Consider the following 25,093-nt stretch of genomic DNA (forward strand, 5'->3'; position numbering starts at 1 on the left):
GGCACTGTAAGAATTTTTATATTAAGCTTTATAATGGCTTAAAGAACATTATATTCTTTTATCTCTTATTGTAATCCCTATTGTTTGTAACGGTTTATCTATTTCGGATAGACATGATTCACCAAACGAAATTCTGTTTATAATTGCTCAGCGCCAACAGGCTCCGCATTGTGTTGACTTTATATTGTCCATGGACTCGGTTTTTATCAATTAATCCCTTCGATTTACAGCTAAAAATAAATTCGGATGCAATAATTCCTTTCGATTTCAATTATGTAAAGTCATATATAGGTTTCCCATTCGGTGATTCGTAGTTTGTCATATAAATGGATGAGAACGGGAACAAATTTCATATATAAAAGTAGTATAAAAGACAAAATAAAAAAATAAACTTTAATTTTATAATTTATTTCTTAGATTTGTATCTTCTACAAGAAATTACCTATTGTTTTGTAGTACACAGTGGAGTATGTATGTTTTTATCGCTGTACATGAAAGCTATACATAGATATGACCTTCATATTGCGAAAGCCCGAAAATCTATTTACGGTCATTTCTTTCGCATTATGGTAATATAAAACGAACTGAAGAGTTTTGAAGTAAATGAAAAGCAAAAATATTCAACAGCACTCTTTGTACTCTTCATATAGCTTTTATATCTTTGACTCGCATAAAGATGATGTTAGTGATTTTCCTCATATATGTCTGACATTCGAGTAACAGTATTCAATTGATAAATAATGTGTCACTATATCAACATTCCATGCAAATTTATTCATGATTTTTATTGCTGTCAACGCGTATAAACAAAAAAAATCCTTATATTTTTCTTAATTCATCACAATTTTTCATTCCAGTGTGTGTACTTCTTCCAGTATTTATCTGGGACTTAGAATATTGCTATTGTATCTTAACTCCCAGGTATTGAAAGAAACCATTTTACTTAATTTGATATGGAAAAATGCATGTAATATTAAGTACTAGATTAGTCCCTTTTATTGCTATTTTTATATTCTGTTTGTATATATGTTACAATCATAATATTTTAAAAAAACAGACTTTGTTCATTTTGAGTTCCAAAGAAAATACATTTAATATTCTTATCTCTAGCAAGCCTACCAAAGTTCATGATGAACAATGTCTTTTGTCCGCCCATTCATCTATGATATACACGTACAAATGTGGTAAAATCCAATTATCCATTGAACAGTTTTATAAGAATATCTGATCATCAGATGCATACTATGTCATCCTCACTTGCTGCATGTCTTGCTTGGATGCCCTTTGATAATGTTCACTATTACTTAATCTAAATAGAAAATGACCTGTGCGCAGGAATGATTTGGTAAGGTATCTGTAATGAGCGCAATTCTTTTGCGCGGAGCTTCTCAATTGCTGCATTGCAGCAACATTTGTACTTGTATTATCATAATCTTTAATATAGTCTTATCCATACCTAACAACATATAAGATAATTGAACTACATAATTGTACAAGATAAAAATTGTTTATGTACGGTCATTCTACTCTGAATAACAAGAGACTGAAAAGTTATATAGTGAAAGGGAAGCAACTCCCTAGTTCATACTGCAAGTATTGACAATATTCATTTACATATATACATTACAGAGTCACCTCTCTTCCCATTCCTTGTTTATAAACGTACGTATTACAACTTAAATTTAAAAAAACATGCTTATCTTGTTCTGGAAGAATTTTCTTTTTTGCTTTGAAATAAACAACTAGCAATATTCTAAAGTTTTAAACAATTATCGTAAACAAATCTTGAATTTATTAACAACAGATTCTTAACCTGTAAAAACATTTACTTGATAAAATTTTTCTACATCACTGAAAATATAAAAAGTAAAATAAAATGAAATAAATGAATGTAAATATATATTTCCTTTGCCGAAAAACTGAGAAGCAGTTACTTATAATAAAACCACAAATTTGTATACGATATTCAAGATATTTAGAAAGTATGTAACAAATATCCAAGATTCAGATTTTATCTCCATTGTGAATCATTAGAAATCATTATGAATACACTGTGTATGTTATTATTAATAACGTATTTGTTTTGTATAGGTCTTGTCATATCAGACATACTCGGTCAAATATAACGCATGAAATGTTTGATGCACGTACATGCAGGAATAGAAAATAATAAATGAAATAAAAAAATACAAATAAAAGCAAATATTTTGAATGCTTTTCATAATATTTCTGTCATGAAATACTGGAGACAATTTCTAAACGAGATAATAATGCTAGTATAATGCGCCAAGTAATTACTCCAACGTCCCTTTACTAAATTGTACAATAAAAGAAATGGCCACCCAGTTGACGTTAAGACATTTTAGATTTATCGCATTGTGTTATTTTAATAATTTTTGAATTTGTTCACAATATGACAGATATTGACGTTCGTTTTGTAATTTGTTTCACATTCTAATGGAACTATCAATAATATATTAAACGCAAAACGTTAAATGTAAAAAAAATGTACCTAAATTTCATACGGAACAAATATAATAAAATTTGTCCATGGAAAAATGTTTTACGTTTAAAATGACGTCCATTCGATTTACTACACGTACCGTCATTTGAAGCTACGGCCACTACTAACAATTTAGCAAAGACGTTAGGAAATCCCTTCTTATATACATGCAATATCGTCAACAGTTTATAAATTGCTCTTTGCTCGTAAGCGCTTGTATTTTTTCAATATAATTGGCTAACATAGATGGTGATATTATATTTAGATAGTGTGTAAAAGGTTATTTACAATAAATGAATAATAAGAACATTTTTTCCACCTTGAACTGAATAAATAATCCTACTGTCAGGTAACTTCTTAATCTGTTAGAAGTGTAATTTATATCATTACAGGGGTTTTCACTATATTTACCGAAGATATTGTGACAATTTTATTTTATGATATCTGATACGTGTCAAGTTTTTCTTCTACCATTTAGTTCTATGTTGACACATTTTGTTCTCTGTGCTAGCTCTGTTTTTTCACTACTTGTATCCTTTTTAACAATTTTCTAATTTTTAAGCTTTTATCTGAAAGCTTTCTGCTTCAACATTATTCAAGTATGCAATATACTTTGAAGAGGCAATACAAAATTGTCATTATCAAAACAGTAATATAGGATAAAATCGGTTTAATATATAATTTCATACTATCTTAATCAAAAGCAAGTGTTTACAATGTTTACCTTTCCATAGAGATAACAATTAACTGACAACGAACCTGATAATATATAATATTGTTTCATATATTTTTCTGGTAACACCGCCTGTGTTATGTAAATTGATTAGATAAAATAAAATGAAGCCAGATAAAATTGCAATCTGTTTAGAATGTTCTTTTTTTAACAGGGTGCCGTAAAGATACACTTTGACTTTTTGATTTCTAACATCACGATTTTTAAAGTTTCTGCATGTTAACTGTGTGATATAAGCTGGACATATTTATAAACAAGTGATGCCTGGATAAAAAAAGATATTGATAATTGTTATCTTTTAATTCATTTCCTTACTTCGTAGGTCCGTAAGGAGGGCTTGCTTCAAACTAGTTAAATATGACTTAAACAACTCCCATATTTAACGGTTTAACCTATGGTCATGCCCTCTATCGAGTGACAGCACCACCACCACCATCACAGATAGTGATCTAGAGGTAGAACACTACTTTCAGAAGTAAAATGTCCGAAGTTCGAGTTTAGTAAATGTTCGTTTTATTTACTTATATTAAATGAGTCTTTAAGGCCCATTATACCCAAGACATATTTTTATTTGTTAACAGCTTTAAGGTTTTGGTGTCTGGTTATAATAACAAAAAAGTCACACATTACTAATTTTCTCCGCAATCTGTTGCCTCTATTGCTTTTTGGCAGTTAGTACTTTTATAATGATTTGGTAATTTGTATTGAAGTCAAATACTACTTTCTTTACATATTTCCTTCTTTAATGACAAAAGGTTCTCATTCAACAATAATTCCGTCTATATTAAAGTCATTAAATATACTCTAAACCCAGTCTGAGAACGCCATGGAACCCATGGGTGCTGTTTCTAAAGGTGGTAAGAACTTTTTCATTTCTAAGGCACTATATGCCTTTAAGTTATAAGTAAATATATGCAAAAGAAAAAAAACATGCACTTGTTGCAAAAATAGAAATCATGTAAATGACTGTTATTTTGATGCAAATAATGCAATCATTAGATAGTTCTATTTATGTAGACATTATACATAGCTTTACGGAGAAAATAAAAGGTTCAAGAAATAATTACATACTTGTCCACTGTGTATTAAAGTTTGCATATCACGATGGAAATAAACGCACTAAACGTTTGCGACTGGCTAAATTTTAACAGCTGTTCTGAATTTTCCAAAGTAAAATTAACGCTTTAATTCAAAAATATTTATTGAATACTTGAATTTCTTGAAAATCTAAGCCTAATTATCTTATTGAAATAACAAAATATTGATAATTAGTGGAGATCATATTTAATAGACAGACTTTCACTGTTTTCTAAAACAGAAGGTCCGGACGGTGGGTTTGCAATAAAGCTAAGTTTATTGTAAAAACTGTTTGTGAATGTTATATATGTGCTTCGCTAGTACGAAGCATTTTAAGAACCTAACAACGGTAATTCTGAATAGTACTGATAGGTTAAATTAAATCAAACTTGAAAGAATGATAGAAGTATTTCTTTGTAATCGACGTAAACAGTAAAAATATCAAAAACATAATTTATGTTTGATGTTTGATACAACTCACAGGAAAAAACAGATACTTAAGCAAGTGAGCCGTAAAGACTTAACTACAAGTTTCAAGTTTTTTTAATACTAGATCTTATGTGTAACAATAGACGTATGTCATACTAATCGTTAAAACACGTTTAATAAATAAAATAAGAGAAATGGTCTCTTATAACAAAGCATCAATGATTATAATATTAAACAAAAGAGATGTTATTATCAACTCAGAAGTAATTGATTTTAAACGAATCACGCCTTTAAGATGAAAACAAATATTTCATTTTGTATGTTGCCCTTGAACCTGCTCTTACTGTATGAGTACTATATGACTCAAGTTGTGAAAGTTTGTTCCTCTTCAGAATGGCTTTTTGATATAATAATATGCATCATGCGGTTTCCTTGCAATTGCTTAAACACAATTATCATAACAGACATATACGGGCCTCATTTTCAAACACACATATTTTCTTTGAATAAATACAACAGTTTCTCTTACATTGTTCAATTCAGATTTTATGTTACAACTGTTCCAATGAAAATGAGGTTCTCACTATTATTTTCGTTTGTTATTGTCGTTGGATTATGCAGTTATAAGTTTTCTGAGGCTAGCGAGCCTGTTTGTTCTAAATTTGCATATGAAGAACAACTTTTAGAGAAAATGATCAGGACTGAAATTAAGGTAGAAACAATGGTAAATGATATTAAGAAAACTGAGGATAAGATCATCAGTACATTAGGCGACATTAAACAAACAGTTGCAGATTTTACGGACATGTTTGCGGACATGAAGGGGAACATAACGGACGAGATGTTAAAGAGAGATGATGAAATAAAAAGAAGAGAAGGTATAATAAAACAGTTATTTCACATCAAACTCACATTTATTACAGCATATTAAAACTTTTAAGTTTTAATATAGCACAATTCTATTCAATTCAATTGTTGTTGTTGCTTCTTGTAATGATGTATTAACATCAATGTACTAAAGAATTAGCTTTGAAATGGCATCTTTTCAGGAGGTGTGTACAATATGTTAACCGAAACAGTTTAAATAAAATAAGAAATAAACTTTATACGTTGTGCATATTTCCAATAATGTATTGTTTAATTTGTAATTGTTGGATTTATAGATCAATATATCTTAATCATTTTAATTGATTTGGTAATTTAAAGTGATAAAAAAGAAGTTCAAAACATAATATATTTGCAATATTCAACTATCTGTAAGCTATATACAATGTATAAAACTATTTATATTCCAAAAATCAGATTAAATGTATCAGTTTCTTTAAAAAAATGACACATACGCCTAAAAATTCCATTAATTGTTTTGAGAATGAATTACATTTAGACTATCAACGCTACATGCTTTACAGGGGAACATAATTATAGCAGCTATAGAGAAAGGATGCTGTGCGTACAGAATACCCTTTAACTTTGGTTGCATATTAGTTAATAGAATGTTCATACTTTATTACAGAATCGTTCAAAACATCATTTGAGGAAACAAGAAAAAACCTGACAAGTGACATCGAGGCTGAAAAAAAGAAACTTTTTCAACTCCAAGGTATTGTTACCTGTTGAACATCAATTGTGTTTGATGTCTATTCATCTACAACTAATCATAGCAAATTAAATTGTTGTTTACTTGACATGTTTTATCTTGGTATTTATATAATACGTGGTCAATAATATTTATAACAAACTGTGTTGATATAAAAATATGTTGTTCCATATGTAAATTTCTAACTCTCATAAGACGTCCAGATGATTTTGTTGACATTCACACATTCTAGTTTGTAATTATTGTAATTATTAAAACTCTACAGATATTGGTACAATATAAATATAAGGCTTTTTAATGTCATAGGCCCCTTGATTTAAATATCTTAGATATAAAAAACAAAAGTATTATTTCTATACTCAGAAAAACTCGAACAACCTTCGATCGCTTTCTATGCACACCACTTGAAAGACCTGGCTCTTGATACTACGAATGAGATTCTCATATTCGAGAAGCCAATCACTAACGAGGGAACAGGTTACGACACGTCCACAGGATTGTTCACAGCACCTGTTGCAGGACTGTATCAGTTTGATATTCATACATGTGCTGCTTATAAAAAAACTGCCTATGTTGGCCTGGTGTTGGAAGGTAACCTTATCGCAGCAAATGCTAACTATGGTGATGTCTCTTATGGCTGTAATACATTTGGTGCAATAGTGAAAGTAAAATCAGGAGCACAAGTTTGGGTTAAATGCGTCAGGTTCTAACTGCCAGTTGTATCAAAACATACACAGGATGAACACATTTAGTGGACTGCTAGTGAATAACTAGTGAATAACTCAATTACAAATCAACACATAAACAATAATCTTAATAAACTCATTTCAGTGTTGATATTTTATATGAAACGTAAATATTTTAAGTTAATTGTTTTAATTGACTGAGGATCTTAATCACATCAGGTTCAGGTTATGATTTTTCTGTTTTTAGTTAAGCTGTATACCTCCAGATGAGCCAAAAAACCGTTATCTGCAGTAATTGTTGCATATGTTTTTCCGTTACACTAAACAGTTCTTTCTTTCATAGGTTGGTAATAAATGATTTGAATAAAAATTGTCTTATTATGCATATATTTTAAGAACATTTTATTTGTAATTACCGTACAAACTAAATTCAAACAAAATTCGTAGACCGCAACACTTTGTATCAAATTTAACACCTTATTGTGGTTCTTCTTTGTCATTTTTCTTACGTCATATGTCTAAATATATATCAACAGTGATTTTATTGCATATTTCATACACTTTCTATTTTGAGAGCAGTAAACTTACATGAATGATTCAATGTTACCTCAAACACAGGTAACACTATATCAGTATGTCGCTTTAAATTATGCTTAGAGGGAAACTAATGTAACTAGTAAAAAACAGAAACAGCACAGTTGTGTAAATATCACTTGTTTATGGATGCTTTGAATGAATGCACTCTTTCAAACAAGAGATAAACAAAAATAAATATTTAGTTATGATTATACTTCATCAAAATGTCAAGATTAACGGTATACAGTTATTTAATGGGTTTATTGAACCGTCAATACTGTTGTACCGAGGTATCAGGGATAACATTTGGAACTGTTACCATATATTGAGCTGAGCGACGTTGTACGGAGATATTCTGATGACGACAACATGGGTGTATCAGTTAAAAATGTTGATCAGACAACAGTTCATTACATCATTGCGCATGTACAGGATCTTATTTAAAATAAATTATCTAAAGCTGATCATTATAGATAATGATATCGTAATGAATAAAAATATCAATCATAATACACGGATCTATTTCTTATAACAAATAACATTTTGTTCAAGCTGCAATACGTTGAACTGTTGTCATCAAATTAAAAAAAAAAACTCGCCGAAAATTTCTTTAGGAGTTTAAGAAAAAAATTAATTGTTTTATGCAAATGAATTATATATTTATTATTTCCGATGAAAAGTTTGTGATCAAAGCCAGCCAATCTGATTTAGTGCTATCTTAATATTTTCAAGCTACAATTTGGTTCATGATAATGTTTATTGTTCTCTTATACAAATATTGAAAATCAAGGAAAGCATTCTGCTGGTTTAAAAACCCACTTTTAGTTATAATTAAATCATTTTATGTACGACCATAAACCGTTACAGCATATCAAGGAAATCATTTAGCTAATTTTAAAACCCACTTTTAGTTATAAATTAATCACTTTATGTAAAACCAGTAATAGATAAAAGCATAAAAACGCTATGAACTCATACGCCTAGTTTTAACAAAGTTGTTCAAATTTTAGAATTTAATAACTTAAAATGAGCAATACCGAGGTAATTCTAGACAATTTATACTGAAATTGTTAACAACCTGCTTCCTCATTCTTGACATACCTATGATAACGAGCTTATAACATTTTATGATGCATGGATAGAAGCAGTCTTATTCCAAGTTGAAAGTAAAGAAGTAAACTAGCTTATATATCAATAAAAATATAAATAAAAAAGAGCAAATCTTACAAACTGTTTCAATTATCGTTATAAACTTGCCATTTTAAATTCAACTTTGAACAATATGTCACGAATTAGTAGTTGAATCCCTAATAAAACTACCATCATCCGATAGCTTGATAAGTAACTTCCATACATAAAACACTTATAAAAAAATATCTAATTAACATTCAAACACGCTTCTCACCTTTCCTCATTCAAACAGACATGGCAATCATGATCATTATTACTAGATATATATGCGCATCATAAACACGAATGCTAATACGTTATATGATGTCATATAAACTAAATGACGTGAGGAAAATTACTTCTGCGCGTTCAACATATTTCGATTAATATTCTTTTTTATCACCATGTCAGAATGGAAAAAAAGTTATTGTTTTCTTTTATTAAAGTATTATAAGGCACGGTTTATCGTTAAAATGCTTTGTCTAATTTCGAATCAAAGATATGGTTATCAACAATTACTGCTTAGTTACTAAAGACGGTTTTTCACGAAAACTCAGTTCAGTGCTTTTCTATAAACACTTTACTTTTAATATATGCATTCGGTACTAATATTTCAATTACAACGCAGATTGCCTTGTTTAAATACAGCAGTTTCTCCAAGAGGGCTTGATTCAGAAAGGTTCTCAAACTTTCATTTACAAATGCCGGTTTCACTTGCATTCATTTTGTCATTGTCATTGTTTAGGCTAGAGAGCCTGTGTGCTCTAAAATGTAAGAAATAAGATCAACCCGGAAAGACGGCATTCAATGATCGCATGACATATTTAAGCAGGATCAGCGACAAGAAGCTCAGCAGAACAACAATGAAGACAGCGCACACTGGATTATCAATTGGGAACAATTATTTTGTTAGTTAAGTAATGAAATTTTGGTTAACACTTACTCGTAATAATAATTTCACCACATAAACGATGTTTGTAGGCAGGCCTCCCTAAAATATGAACAGAACAGAACAGACATTTTATTTGAGACTTGTACATAATACATCGTCTTGCAAATATATATATATAATACAATATATCATGTCACATGGTTATGTTAACACTTGAAAAGTATATTGAATGCACAATAATACATACTAAGTAAAACAAAGCAGGAATAGTATTTGAGATTTGTGCAAAAGTAATTCATCATACAATAAACACATATATGCAATCATATAATTTAAATTAATTATGTGCATAGGTCGAGAAACCATTTTAACAAACAGATGAAAGAAATTTTATTGTGATCAAAATCTGAAAAACATTTGCTTGCAATCATATAATTTGATATCAATTAAGATTAAACAGTATAGAGAGGATGAACATTGTGAAACAGTATACAAAGGATGAACAATGTACGTGAATATCAGTTACTTAATAGTGAAAGTCGTACGTATGTAGCGGCTTTAATATATTTTGCTAGATTTGTTATTACAGTATAATTTTTATTTGTTAGCAGCTGCATCATTTTAAACACACTCGGCCTTTGAAAAAAGTATCTTTTAATGTATTTCTTCCTTATATCTTCATAACATGGGCATTTAAATAAAAAGTGAAATTCATCTTCTAAGTCTAACAAATTGCATTGCAAACAATATCTTTCATTTCTAGGTATTCTATTTCTTGAATAACGACCGGTCTGTATCCTAAGTGAGTGTGCTGATAAACGAAGTTTTGTATAATAATTTCTTAGATTAAAAGGTAGAATATCCAAATAAGTTTCATACCTTAGCTCTTGCTTAATATGTTTATAATTTTCAAGCACTGCACAATTATTTACTGATGCGTTCCAATCTTGTTTATAACAATCAACGATTCGTGTCTTAAAAATATTAGGAAATTTTTTCAAATCAACCGATCTAGGATTGAGGAAAACATCTGCAAATCCATAATCACTTAGTAATTTTTTAACGTTTGAAACCCAGTTTTTACGTCCTTTAATACAATCTATCAAACCCTGCTCATATGTCTTTTGTAAAATAATATTATCTGACTGTTGCAATTTACACCAATATTTTACAATTCTTACGTATCTTGTTATATATAGCGGGAATCTTCCTAACTCGCCGTAAACACCAGCACTTGCGGTTGAAATTCTAACATTTAAAATACGTTTGCAAAACTTAAGATGGATTCTTTCAATTACCTTTGATTTTGTGTAACCCCATAGTTCTGATGAATAGTTCAATATAGCACCAACAAATGCGTCAAATAACTGACATAACAATAAGGGTTTTAATTTAAACTTATTACATTTTACCAAGAGCACATTCAGTGCCTTTAAAGCTTTACCTGATAAGTGCTCCTGATTCATTGAAAAATTACCGGTGTAGTTAAACACCGTTCCAAGATAATTAAAATCATTTACATTTTCAATGTTATGGCCATTGTAGGTCCAACTCTCGTTAGGTAAATAAACTCTGCGCTTTCTAAACACCATAATTTTTGTTTTCTCCGCGTTTACCTCCAAACCCCAGGTATCACAATATGTGTGTAAAAGATCTAAACTGTTTTGCAATTCCGCAGGAGTCTTTCCTAGAATGACCATATCATCTGCAAACAACAACAAAATTAAAACTATGTCGTCTATACATATACCAGGGCTTTCGGGCGATTGTAGTTGCAATTCTAGATCCTCAACAAACATTGCAAAAAGTAGAGGGGACATTACCTCCCCTTGACGTAAGCCTAAGGCATAACAGAAATAGTCAGAATATGAATTACATTTCTTAACACAAGATTTGACATTAACATACATATTTCTAATTATTCTAAGCAATTTGCCTTGTATCCCCTGTCTATAAAGCTTAAGCCATAAAGCATTCCTATATATACTATCAAAACACTTTTTAAGATCTATAAAAGCTGCGTATAATCGTTTATTTTCATTTAGGAAATGTTGGATAATAGACATTAAAACAAAAGCAGCATCTACGGTTGAACGGCCTTTCATAAAACCGAACTGTGCGTCGGATATAACATTATTGCTTTCACAGAAAGAAATAATTCTATTATTAAGTATGCCAGTGAATATTTTTGATAAGCAACTAACTAAGGTTATGCCACGGTAATTATTTACATCTTCCCTGTTGCCCTTTTTAAACAATGGTATAATCACACCTTCGTACCATTTTTCCGGATAAATACCGGAATTTAACACCGCGTTAAATATATCACACAAATGACTAGCAATAATATCTATACTCTCCATAAAATATTCATTCATCAATAAGTCACTACCCATGGCCTTATCCCTTTTAAGTTGCTTAACAACTTTTAAGACTTCCTCAACTGTAATTGTACAATCTAATTCTGCGAATGGGCAGTCAATATCGTCAAAGTTATGAACGGAACAAAAATTTTCAGCTTCTTCATTTTTACATTGAAATAAATCGGTTTCTAAGTTTGAAAAATACTCAAAAAACTCATCTAAAGAAATATTATTTTCTCCTTTAACATTTTGTTTTTTATTAAAATACTTCCAAAACTGTTTTGGATTACAACATTTTAACTTCTCAAGCTCCTTCATTTTTTTTATTTCAAAATTTCTTTTCTTTCTGCGGACAATAGTCTTATATTCTTTTTTACATGAACAAAAATATTCCCTATTTTGGCGAGATTTAACACTATTAAATACTCGCAAAGAATCTAAATAACAAGTTCTTGCATTTTGACATTCAATATCAAACCAATCATTATTTTTCCCCAAGGGCGTATCACAAAAAGTTACATTTTTGTTACAATTGATAAGTTTCGAAAATATAGGATCGGCTACTTCTCTAACAATGCTTGTAAAACTATTAACTGTATCATTTATTGACGACCTTTGCTTAATATCAATACTATTTGTTAATCGATTTAAATCAGGTAACCTGGAGATTATACCTGAGCGAAACTCATCTCTACACTCGGCATTCCATTTAATCCGTAATTTGTCTTCTTCACGAGATACGTTTAAATGCTTTTGGCATGATAAAGAAAATATAATGGGTGCATGATCACTCCATTCATTTATGCTACAAATTTCAAAATTACAGATATTTTTAAAATTACATTCTTTTGTCAACAAATAATCTATAACAGATGCCCCATTTTGATTTACAAAAGTGAAATTACCAATATTGTAGTCATCACATAATCTGCCGTTAACTATGCGTAAACCCGTGCTTTTACAAAGATCAATGAGCATTAATCCATAACTGTTAAATGACTTATCTAAAGAGGCCCGAGCTATAGGTATATCGGGAACATAATCGTCGGTATCTATATAGTCATTTCTTTTATCAAATACTATAAAATCACTTTTTATGCCAACTCGACTATTAAAATCTCCAAAAATATACAGGGAACCCATTGAATCAAAATCATTTATATCATTTTCTAACAAGCCAAATAAGTCAATATTTACAACATTGTATGCGGGAGAGTCTTCTCCCCAAACATACGTCCCACATATATATACATCATTGTCAAGGTTAAAAAATGTTTTATCTAATCTTAGCCAAATTATAGTGTCATAATGATTTCTTACAAGTTCAATACCACCTGATAATGAGTCTTTATAATACAACACAATACCCCCGCTACATCTCTTTGCATTACGGTGTTGAAATTTTCTGTAGAAATTGAAACTTTGATAACCCGAAAGTTCAATGTTACTGTAGTTATTTGTCCAAGATTCATATAAAAACACAATATCGTTATCTGAAATAATTTTCACAAAATCGTCATATCCACGTTTACCTCGGGTTAATCCATTAACATTCCAAGACAGAATCTTAAGGTCATCCTCTCTGAGTCCCTAATCCTTCACTGGTCGCCCGTCAATATAGAGCGTGTCGTACGCCAGCCACGCCGTCTTCCCTTGTTTCCGCGCTTCCTTCATCTTTGGTAGTAAAAGCCTTCGTTTGTCGCTAACCTCCCTTGGGAATTGTTCATGCACAAAAAATGGTGTGCTCTCTAGAGTTTTCCACTGCTTTCTGATCATTTCCCTCTCTTTGAACAATGTAAATTTTGCCACAATTTTACGACATCTACCATTGCCTTTTGGTCCCATCCTATGAACACGTTCAAATTTTATAGCATCTACAATTTCACTTGCCACTTTCATCTTTTCATGCATAAAGTTTCTAAGATTTTTCTCCGTTTCATCACTATCCTCTGTCGGGGCCTCCGGTATATTCCCAAATACTAGATTGTTTCGCATTGATTGCGACTGTAGATAAACTAACTCGTCGTGTAAATTCTCTTTCTCTTTTTCAAGCTGAATCATTTTGTCGTTAACAAGACCTAAAGAAAAATCTGTACTTTCTGTCTTATTTTCAATTTTTTCTATTCTTTCATCTGATTTTTTGCTTTTGTCTTCGATATAAACCCATAATTTTTTCATCTCCTTATCAAAATTTTCAACTTTCATTTCTAATTTCTCTAGAGAAATTAAACGTTTATCAACACTAGACAGTTTTTCATTTATCATTTCTAAATATGTTAATAAATCTGAGTTTGTTGGCTGGTGTTTACCTTCTCTGCTGGTGGCCATATTGCCTGAACGTCGGTGGGTGGGGGCCTCAAATTCAGACTCCTGATCAAACACACTGGTGAGATTTAAAGCACAACTATCGTCATTATTTTTATCATTGTTATCATAAAGTACCTTGTTTGTCTGACTAAGAATATCGCTTAAATTTACATCTTCAGGTGTCGCTGTAAATCTTCCCGCTTTTATTTCAGAGTCATTGTTTACACTGTCATCACTTTTTTTCCTTTTACCGTCCCTATTTCTATTTCCTCTCCCCATCAAACTCTTTTTTTACATTACACACTTTACATCCAATGTTATTGTTTCACTTTAAACAAAAATATATCCATTTACTTTGCTTAATTTGGCAAAAATCTAATATTTTATCAGAGCAAAAAAATCATGTAATGTTGAAATTCCTCCGCGTGTATCTAAAGATAAATTGATTGACAGCCTAGGTAGACGTTTAATTGAATTTTGTCAAACAACATCGTATATCATATGTAATGGGAGGCTCCATAGGGACGCCAATATTGGGGAAAGTACATTTTGTTCAATATGTAGGACATATGGTGGCAGACCTTCGTTGATGAAATCAACTAAAACATGCATATTTATTTATGGGGGAAAAAGAAGAAGAAAAAACGTTCATCTTAATCGTGGGGAAACAATCAAACAAACAAACAAAAATGCAATAAGAACTGCTTGTCAAAATGGGAGATGACCGATTTTCCTTAAATCTTAAAGATAGTCGTTTAATTTATCTCGGAGACAATATTACAAGCAAAACAGTCCACATAACATTTTATAAATTCAAGAAATTAAATTTGCAAATTTATTTCGACAGAGAAAGTTGGAAGTCATACGATTTAAGAAACTTTGTCTTTCTTCTCAAAAGTTTTATTTCAGAAATATAAAAAATAGGTAAGGCAATACTTTATTTTGAAACACGTCTCGTGTTATGGTAACAACAAGTAATTATTTTATTAGATGTTTTTTTAATACTAAATGATAAATATAAAATTGTTCGATATGTGAACTTTACAAATTATACTTTCTGTACTAAAGAATAGAGTGTAAAATGTTACATCCATAGTATTTAAACTGTAACATGCAATCTATATATAGTATTTCATTAAAAGTGTAAACTGTTACCAGTATAGTATTTAACCTATATATATAGTATTTAATGTACAACTTGTATTTAAGCTATTACATATCATTTAACGCGCCTTTACACCATGTTTTCATATACTTTCTGTAGTATTTTTTGTATGCTTAAATAAGTCAATTATTAATTCATGTAGATACAGATCTGAAGAAAATTAACTTAAAATTAGGTGGTTAATCTTCAGCCGATATTCACCACTGTAATATGTGCTGTTGTGTTATCTTTCTTATTACTAGTCTCCCTAATAACCCTTTTAAGAACGTTTATACATTGAGCGTGTATTTTTACTTATGTAATAAGTTATTTATGTATTTGCAAAGATGAGAGTAAAATAGAAAACAAAACTATATAACTATACAACTTTACTAAGCATAAATGATACATTTAAAAATGTGGATAAAGTAGAAGACAAAGTTGACATTTTAATTTATTCCAGCAGGACCTAGATATACAATATAGCAGTGTATGACAAATATAAATATATCGTCATCTTAGTTTATAAAAAACATAAAATAATATTTACATTTTAATTGTTTATTATATTATAATATCAACATAATATTCTTAATTATTGTTAGTTTATATCATTAAAAGATGACTTAGTATTTTTATGATATAAGTCAAATTTGACTATGATTTAATTGAAGATATAAGTGCCTATCTGAAACGAAACTGTAATGCAGAACATATGGATATAACGTCAACAAAATAACCTCCTATTGAAACATGTCATATTTGCGGTGTCAATCATACCTTGTTATAGTGCCTTATTTCTTATGATAAATGCTTAACAGACGTATATTCCTAAGTTCCTAAGGTGTAAAAGCTACGATGTCCAATACTTTCGACAATATACTTTTTCTAACATAATTATTCGTTAAACATTCAATAACAAAACGATATATGAATTTAAAGTGTTCTGTGTATTTTTTTCACACCAAGTATTTTTATAGCCTTCTATAATTACTTTTCAATAATATATATATACATAAATTTGTCAGTCCACATTCTTCAAAATAGGAGGCACAGGCTTTTCTTCTGTGTATATAAGCACATTTATACAAATGTTGATAAGAAGTGAACATAGCTTATTGTGCCTGTACAGCTAATGTACAAACAAGCAAACTTCCTGTTATAAATACTACCCGAATATCAGAATAAACTGATAAACTCAATGGAATCATCATCATTATTATTATTATTATTTTATTATTATTATTATTATTATTATCATTATTATTATTATTATTATTATTATTATTATTATTATTATTATTATTATTATTATTATTATTATAAAATGTCCGGATGTATAATATTTATATAAGCACATTTTCTAAACATCATAATTTCAATTTGAGAAACGTTTGTATCTATTATTTTTTCTTTGTTTGAATCAGCACTCTTGAAATTATATAGTGTTTAATCTATACTTTCAATGGAAGAGAAATTATAGAGAAAGATCGGGTGTGAAAATGAAATCTTTTGAAAACTGTTAGCTTTTCTTGTTGCATTAAGAGGAATAAAGTGGTATATGGTACTACATGTTAACGAGGTATGAATTATGATATTGTTTAGGATTCAACAGTAACAAAATGTAAGGCTTTCAATATGATAAACCTGATAAATACCAACGAAAAAATCTGCTAATAAGCAATATCATGGTATTATAACATTCCATTTGCAACGAGAAAGATTAATTAAGTATAAATTCACATGGTAACATACAAAGCACATTTTCATGAAGGGTTGAAGATTGCGTATTTATTTTCGGGAATATGATTTGTTTGTATAGAATATCAAATACATCCTCGTAAAAATAATACCTCTTGAATAATGTAAGTTGAATAAATAAGCTTCATTGATGCTCTTATCATGTTGTCAACAGTTAAAGATTTCAGGGTGTTGATAAGACAAGCCTTATTGTTTTTTTGTTTGTTTTTTTCATCACGATTTTTATTAAATGCGAGCTAAAATATTACTTGCGTGTCCGATGTAAAGATTTTATAAAAGTTTTATAAAATAAAGGCCCAAATTCTTAAAATAAAACAATAAATAATACGATTAGAATTATAATGTTATCCTTTCAATAATACCATATTCATGTTTACTTATTCTTTATAAAACTAGATTCGGCAGGAGGGATTGTTAATAATTTAAGTTACAACTAAATTACTTATGACTTTAACAATTTGCATGATTTTCTTGTTCGTAACTATATTTATGATTATCTTAAAACTTTGGAAATCAAATGTATCAGTCAGCCTTCACTGTGGAAATAAATCATGAAATATGTACGACCATTAATAAGTTGAAATTCTAAAAACTCAATAAACACCTGCAAGAAGTTGTACGAATGGAATTAAATCTTCAGAATAAAAATAAAATGAGTAAAAGCAAGCAAGTCTGGATAAAACAATATTGAAATAGTTAAAACACGTTCCTTTGTTTTCGACACTAATTGTTAGTTTATTTAAGGTTTTGATCCATTATAGCAACGACTTCAATCGAGGTTTAAGGAGAACTTTAGAGGGCGTTATTACATGTATTACACCATCAGTTTCTGTAAAGTAAAATTGTTTTTATATTACAGATTTTTTAAATTACATTATAAATGAGTAATGCCTGGTAACTCTAGAAACGGTTTATACAGTCATAAGCTTGTACCCGTTTATAATGACAAATATTCCGTTGACTTGATGCGTGACTTTCTATATAAAATATGGTAAACAAGATCAACAAGGAAAGGTGGCGTGACTTTCTATATAAAACAAATCATCTCAGAGTTACAATATTTTCCTGTGCCTCGAGATGATCGATTTTAATACTTAATTGTATTAAAAGAATCTAATACTGCTTTAGCAGCTGCTAGCGTATTGCACCTTTCAGAATCTCTCTCGATCGAAATAAGTCTGTAATTTTCATATTTTTCTGATAAGGAATCTTTACAAGATACGGGTGTACATCAATAAATTTTGTGACAATGTCAATAAATAACGATTTGAATTAACGTATAATAAAACAATTTGTATGAAAGGTCAGCACAATTCTATCTTTATTAAACTAGATTGCTTTTAGTAATCTTGGAAACAATTGTTTGCATTTAATAATTTGTTTATTTGTTTCTTATGTTTCTTATTGTGCTGTCTTTTAATTCTCAGTTGGGAAGTGCGGTCTATGTAAAGAAAATCAATATGTTTCACTTGACTTGTTTTAAGGGATATCCTTATTTCAGTGCATTTCTGCTAAACCATTATACATAATGTTTATTACGGGACTCATACTCAAAATAACAACGTAGATTTCCTTGTATAAATACAATTGTTTCTCTAAGCGAGTAAGATTCGGAGACCTTCTTAAACTTTATTTTTCAACTCTCTTCATCAAAATGAGGTTCTCACTGTTCCTTGTGTTTGTTATTGTCGTTGGAATATATAGTTATAATTTCATGAGGCAAGAGAGCCTGTATGTTCTAAATTTGCATACGAAGAACAGCTTTTAGAGAAAATGATTAGGACTGAAATTAAGGTAGAAACAATGGTGAATGAAATTAAGAAAACTGAGGATAATGTCATCAGTACGTTAGGCGACATTAAACGAGCAGTTTCAGATTTTACGGACATGTTTGCGGACATGAAGGAGAACATATCGAACGAACTGTTAAAGGGAGGCGATGAGATCAAAAGGAGGGAAGGTAATATATCACATACATAGAAATGATACAGATATACAGAAATATTACTGGTGTATTACGAAAAATGACTTATATTTTAAACATATAATTTATAACTGGTTGTTGTTTAAGTCTGAATCAATATAACTTTAAAGTTTGTTTTGCTTTATTAAAACTTAAATGAGAAAATCTGTTATATTATTAATGCGTGAAATATTCAAAATTTAAAGAATCATTACTGTAAAAAGGAATCTATTTCATACACTTTAAATATTACTTTAGATATACCTAAATTTTGCATGTTTATAAACGGTAGTATATGGCATAAACTTTATTGCCGCAAACTTATAATCTACTTTCAGTTTGCTTAACCCGTCTCGTTTCGAAACGAAACATATAATTACATTATTATAAGCACAAATCAATAAATAAATCAAGAAAAAGTGAAAAACAAAATCATATCTAAAAATAACAACAGTGTTGAAAATGTGTAATTTTCACATGTAATTTTCATAAAAATGATTTTTGCGAATAAATCTCGAGGCCGCGTGCTAAACAATATGCTAGTACGAGCATGAACATGTATACAATTTATGAAATGACATCATTGTTACCCTTCTGCCCTATTTTTTGTGTGTTTATTTCTTTCTATTTGGTGCATCAAAGACCATTGCTGTATTTTTAATTATGTTTGCGATATTAATGTTTGTTTGTATACTTCTGATTTATACAAAACATGAATTACTGTACATATTAATGTTAAATGAATTACAATAAACATTTATGTTGAATATACCAAAATAAACATAATTTCCATGAAGGAAAACGCTGACTCATCAAATTGAGGAAAACGCTGACTCATCAAATTGTTTTTTTATAAGGGAAAATATTTCCTGATTTTCTATTACATTTATTTCATTTTGAATCACGCAAGGAAATAGCTAACACGTCAGCCAGTAGAAATTCGAAAAAAAAAAAAGATTATAGATGGGGAGCGAGAAAAATCAAAATATAAATTACTCTGTTTCTCTTCACTAAAGTTTTATTTAAGAAGTAACATTACTGGTTATGTAAAACTCAGGTTTTGTATTTTCAGCAACACGTTCTGTATACTGGTCATATGTACACATGTTATATAATACTTACTAATCTAATTCTTATGTTATGAGTAATAATTTTACTTTGATACTTTTAACAGAATCATTCAAGAAATTATTTGAGGAGACAAGAACCAACCTCACGAGTGACATGGAAGCTAAAAGACAAGAGGAACTTATTCAACTTATTGCTTTTTATTTCACCTCCACGTGATGATTACTTCCCTAAACGACGCTTTGATTTTATGATTTAGTTATTATATTATTCAGTTATGTCTTTTGAAGAGCATTCAAGTACAATATTCTATCAATAAACAGTTGTTGTAACTATAGACTAGTCCTTCCGGTCATCTTCAGAAGATTCAAGTACATGTATATTTTCTTATTTTGAATACATTTAATCATCTTTATTAAACAGATATGTTTTTATAATAACTCTTACATATCACAATTATTTTTATATTCAGGAAAACTTGAACGACCCCCGATCGCTTTCCATGCTAATTACTTGACAGATTTGGTTCATGATACTACAGATGAGATTGTTATATTTACAAAAAGTGTGATTAACGAGGGAACAGGGTACGACACTTCTACTGGGATTTTTACAGCGCCAGTTGGAGGACTGTACCAGTTTTCTGTGCATACATGTGTTTTTAGAGGATACTATGCTTTTATTGGTCTGGTATTAGACGGTAAAGTAATTGCAGGAGGTTCTAACTATGATAAGGATAGTTACACCTGTAGTACTGTTGGAGCAATAGTAAGAGTTAGATCAGGTGAAAAGGTTTGGGTAAAATCAAGATCGTCAAGTTCTAACAACCAACTATATCAAGACGCAATGAAGATGAACACATTCAGTGGAGTACTTGTCAATAACTGAATGAATAAATCATTCAACGTTTGTATGCTACATTATATATCTGAAGTTTTTATAAAATACATAAAATGATTATCGTCTGACGTATATTTTGATAAGATAAGATTTTGCTGTGTTTATCAGTGAACATATGTTACTATATTTTTGCGTTTTTAAATCAATATTGCATGTATACATTTGTGCTTTTTAAATTTTATTTTGTATATCATAACTGAATATATAATACTATCTCATGTTGTAATTAACTTTTGGAGGAAACAATGAGATGTATGTATGTCTGAATGTTGTTGCATTGACAGATATTTAGTCTTAATAAAAACCAATTTTAGGTAATTAGTAAATTTTACAAAACTTTTGAATTAGATTGAGCAATTCGGTAATGCCTATCAATTGAATCCACAAAATAAAGTTTTTTTCGAAAATAGTGATTGTGAATAGCTTTTCGAAATTTACATAACAAATATTTTAGCATTTACTTCCATTTAAGTAATTTTTGATCAAATTCAATTATTGTATTCAAATGAAATACGTTAGAAGGCTACGTAAACTGATTTTGTTACTGTACTTTATAGAGACATAGATTAAAGAAGCACTAAATGTTAGCTTTATATATTCAGAGTATCAATGAAGGAAATTTCTTTTTCTGTGTGTTAAAAATGAAATATTATAATCGTATAGGTTAATTAACAAATCTTTTGAAACGCTTTAAAATAATGGTGCTATCCTCAACAGAGGCTCGCTCGATTAAAAGAAAGTATTGAACGTTCACTCATTCAATATCGTCTATAAGTAAGTAAGTAAGTAAGTGAGTGAGTGAGTGAGTGAGTGAGTGAGTGAGTGAGTGAGTGAGTGGGTGAGTTGGTGAGTGCGTGAGTGAGTGAGTGAGGAAGGAAGGAAGCAAACAAGTACGCAAGTAAGTAGATGAATAAGTAAGTGAGCAAGCAAGTACGGAAGTAAGAATGCAGGTTAGCAAGAAAGTAAGCGAGCAGGTAAGTAAGTAATTAAGTAAGTAAGTAAGCAAGCAAGCATGCAATCAAGCACGCAAGCAAGTAAGTAAGTAAGCAAGCAAGCCGTCGACAACGTAATCGTTGATCTTGTATCAAAGAACACTTTTAATCCAAGGTAATCGACGTCTTGTTTTACGTCACAGGACCAATTGTTGCAGCAAACCTCATAATCATGATAAACATCCGTTTTTGTCAGCCTGTTATTGTCCACTAATAGTATCCTGCTCCAGAAGCGTAATATATATATATATATAAAGCGTCTATATAGTCAAAGTAGACAATCTGAATCCCGTATAATGCCTGCACCAAAAAAGTTATAAAGATGTTTGACAGGTTATATGGCCCTTTATCCAATATTTTACTTAAGGCTTTATGAAATTCCAAATTTTAGTCTCATACTATCTTTTATGTACCCTAAAATTCCTAATTTTAGCCATAAAAGTCCCCTTTTTTGTCAGAGGGTGCTGGACAGCCTGTAAGTTTTTAATAGATAACTTACCTGTTCAGGAATCAAATCAAGTATGTTTTATTTTAAAAGCAACATTATATTCATTGAAATAACTGTCATATAATTTTATCGTATATATGCAATAATATTTTTTTGCAAGGAACGCGTACACAAACATCTTTTTGTATAATGCATCAGGCGGAAACTTTGAAAGGCAGAATTAACTTAGATATTTACATTGTACTTGTAACATCATTGTTATACTACTTACGCATGTGAAGAAACGAGTATAATGTACTTGTCAGGTTTTTCTTTCAAAGGATAAAGCCTCAAGAAGACTAAAATATAGTTTGTATAGTGGTTACATCATTGACTATCTAAAATCAGAACACATATTTTACTTATGTTCTATTTTCATTGATATTTATCATGTTTTGGTTTTCGCTTATGTTTCTACAAAGGGATGTAAAACCGTTTGCAATCAGTGTTTGATAATAGTATTTGTTTTTTCCCTTGCATTATAAATAAATTCTAGACGATTTTCTCAAACTTGTCACTGCCAATATTTTCCCATCAAATTTACGATTTTGGATCGTAATAATCTATGCCTTGAATAAGCTAAACCTTACAAATTCGTTCGTTTTTTTCCCGTTTATGTTCATTGTTGACAGCAGGAAAGCATGAACATGGTAACCTGTTAGGTTTGTTTTTGTTTTTATTAAAAGGGAATTAACACATTTTCCATATAGTATTTGTTAAGAGTAGTCAATATTTCCCTTGAATTGAAAGATATATTACTTAAAATTTCGGACTATTAAAAAATCTTAAACTAGTAAATGCCAAAGTTTTTACATATATCAATTTACAATTTTAATCGTAATACTCTGTCATGAGTCAGCTAAACCATACTAACCTTTTTTTTTGATTTCGTAAATGATTAACTCTATGTTACATTTTTTTTTCAATTATCAGTTGATGAAACCGGTATGAAAATATCGAGTAGAAGTAATAGAAAGAACTATCAGGTTAGTTATCAGTAGACAGGAAGCTGACATAAATATATGTTTATTTTTTTATTAGCGATAATTGAAATACTTTGATGTAGAGGAGCGTCGAGGTGTGTTAGTCATATCACTTCAACTTTTTTCTTTTTTTTTGCACTAAGGTAACAGCACTGATATCCAACCCGGAATGTTATATTTTCTCTACACTTAAAAGTAGGGCCTCAAAATACAATAAAAATGAAAGGCAGCCTGGCCGGGATTTTAATCAGGTACCATCGAAATATTGTACCGCGAATTTACCGATTAAACTAACCGACGCTTATACATTATCTCCCCTTCTTAGTGAACAGTTCTGAACTTCGAAAATAGAAATTAGCTTCAGAAATGAAAGGTCCGAAATTTGAGGTCAGGTAAATGTCCTATTTACTTACTTGTATGAGAAATGGTTCTGAAAGGCCCATTATACACCAGAAATATTTTTATGTCTTTAATTTTCTGTGTCCTGTTATAACTAACATAAAAATTTACACATTTGCCAATTCTCTGAGCAATCTTTTGCTCTTGTTGATTTTTTGCAATAAGTACAGATACAGTGATTTTGTATAAAAGTCAAATACTACTTTCTTGTCATATTTTCCTACTTTTATGACAAAAAATTCTCATTCAGCTCTAATTCTTTTTTTATTAGAGCAATTTGACATACTCTAAAGCAAATATTTGAACGCCATGAAACTTACGTATGCCGTTAGCATGTATTCGTTTCAATGGCAAAGTGTGCTATTAAGTAATAAGCCAATATATGCCAAAGAAAGAATATATGCATGTATTTCAAAATTAAAAACAATTACCGTAAATATCCGATATCTTAATGCAAATAATTTCGCTGTGTTCTACCATTTGACTTTTCTTTTATGTACAGATTATACAGACCTTCACAATTAAGTAACCGGTTAAAGAAATAATAACGCAGTTACCCAGTTACGTACCGATTGAAGTTTGATATCAAGATGCGAAATTGATACACGTATCAAGATAAAATCAACGGTTGATATCTTTATAATCTTAAAGAAATTAAACCTCTTATAAACTTGAGGTCTGTTCTATGCTTTGGTTTATCTAGTCATAACTTCCAATGAATCAATCTCAATTTATTATCATCATGTTTCAGATGCAGATATAACTTGTAAATCTAAGCATTATTGTCGTCCCGAACATACAAATTATGATAATTAGGGTAGATCACATTTATCTTTACAAACAAATGTTTCTTTTAAAAAAAGGTCAGGGTGAAAGAGTTTGCAATAGAGCTCAATTTATTGCAAATACGTTTTTGAATTTCATCTGTCAGTGCTTATCATTTCGATAATAAGAGATGACTGTAAAGAGTGAGCGGTACATGAAAAGCAAACAGTGCGCAGAAGTTAAGAGTATTTTAACTAACCACGTTTTGATGCACGTTTGTGTAGCAACTGTTTTTAAT

The 25,093-nt window shown here is 30.0% G+C and overlaps 1 protein-coding gene across 1 annotated transcript; it reads left to right on the forward strand.

The window, feature by feature from the left end:
• The first annotated feature begins 19,041 nt into the window (after positions 1 to 19,041).
• LOC132751257 (complement C1q tumor necrosis factor-related protein 5-like) lies at positions 19,042 to 21,157 on the forward strand. The gene is made up of 2 exons (XM_060741411.1): positions 19,042 to 19,198; positions 20,742 to 21,157. Exons 1-2 carry the CDS (start codon positions 19,042 to 19,044, stop codon positions 21,155 to 21,157), a joined length of 573 nt encoding a protein of 190 aa, XP_060597394.1.
• Positions 21,158 to 25,093: the final 3,936 nt, after the last annotated feature.

This window comes from Ruditapes philippinarum, unplaced genomic scaffold (genome assembly GCF_026571515.1).
Source record: "Ruditapes philippinarum isolate M1 unplaced genomic scaffold, ASM2657151v2 ctg2996_1_1_1_1, whole genome shotgun sequence".
NCBI classification, from domain to species: domain Eukaryota; kingdom Metazoa; phylum Mollusca; class Bivalvia; order Venerida; family Veneridae; genus Ruditapes; species Ruditapes philippinarum.

Excerpts from the sequence above, each read along its gene's own strand:
- LOC132751257 (XM_060741411.1), top strand. The coding sequence starts at position 19,042 with ATGGTGAATGAAATTAAGAAAACTGAGGATAATGTCATCAGTACGTTA. Across the intron at positions 19,199-20,741 it reads TGAGATCAAAAGGAGGGAAG|GAAAACTTGAACGACCCCCG; the intron begins GTAATATATCAC and ends TTTTATATTCAG.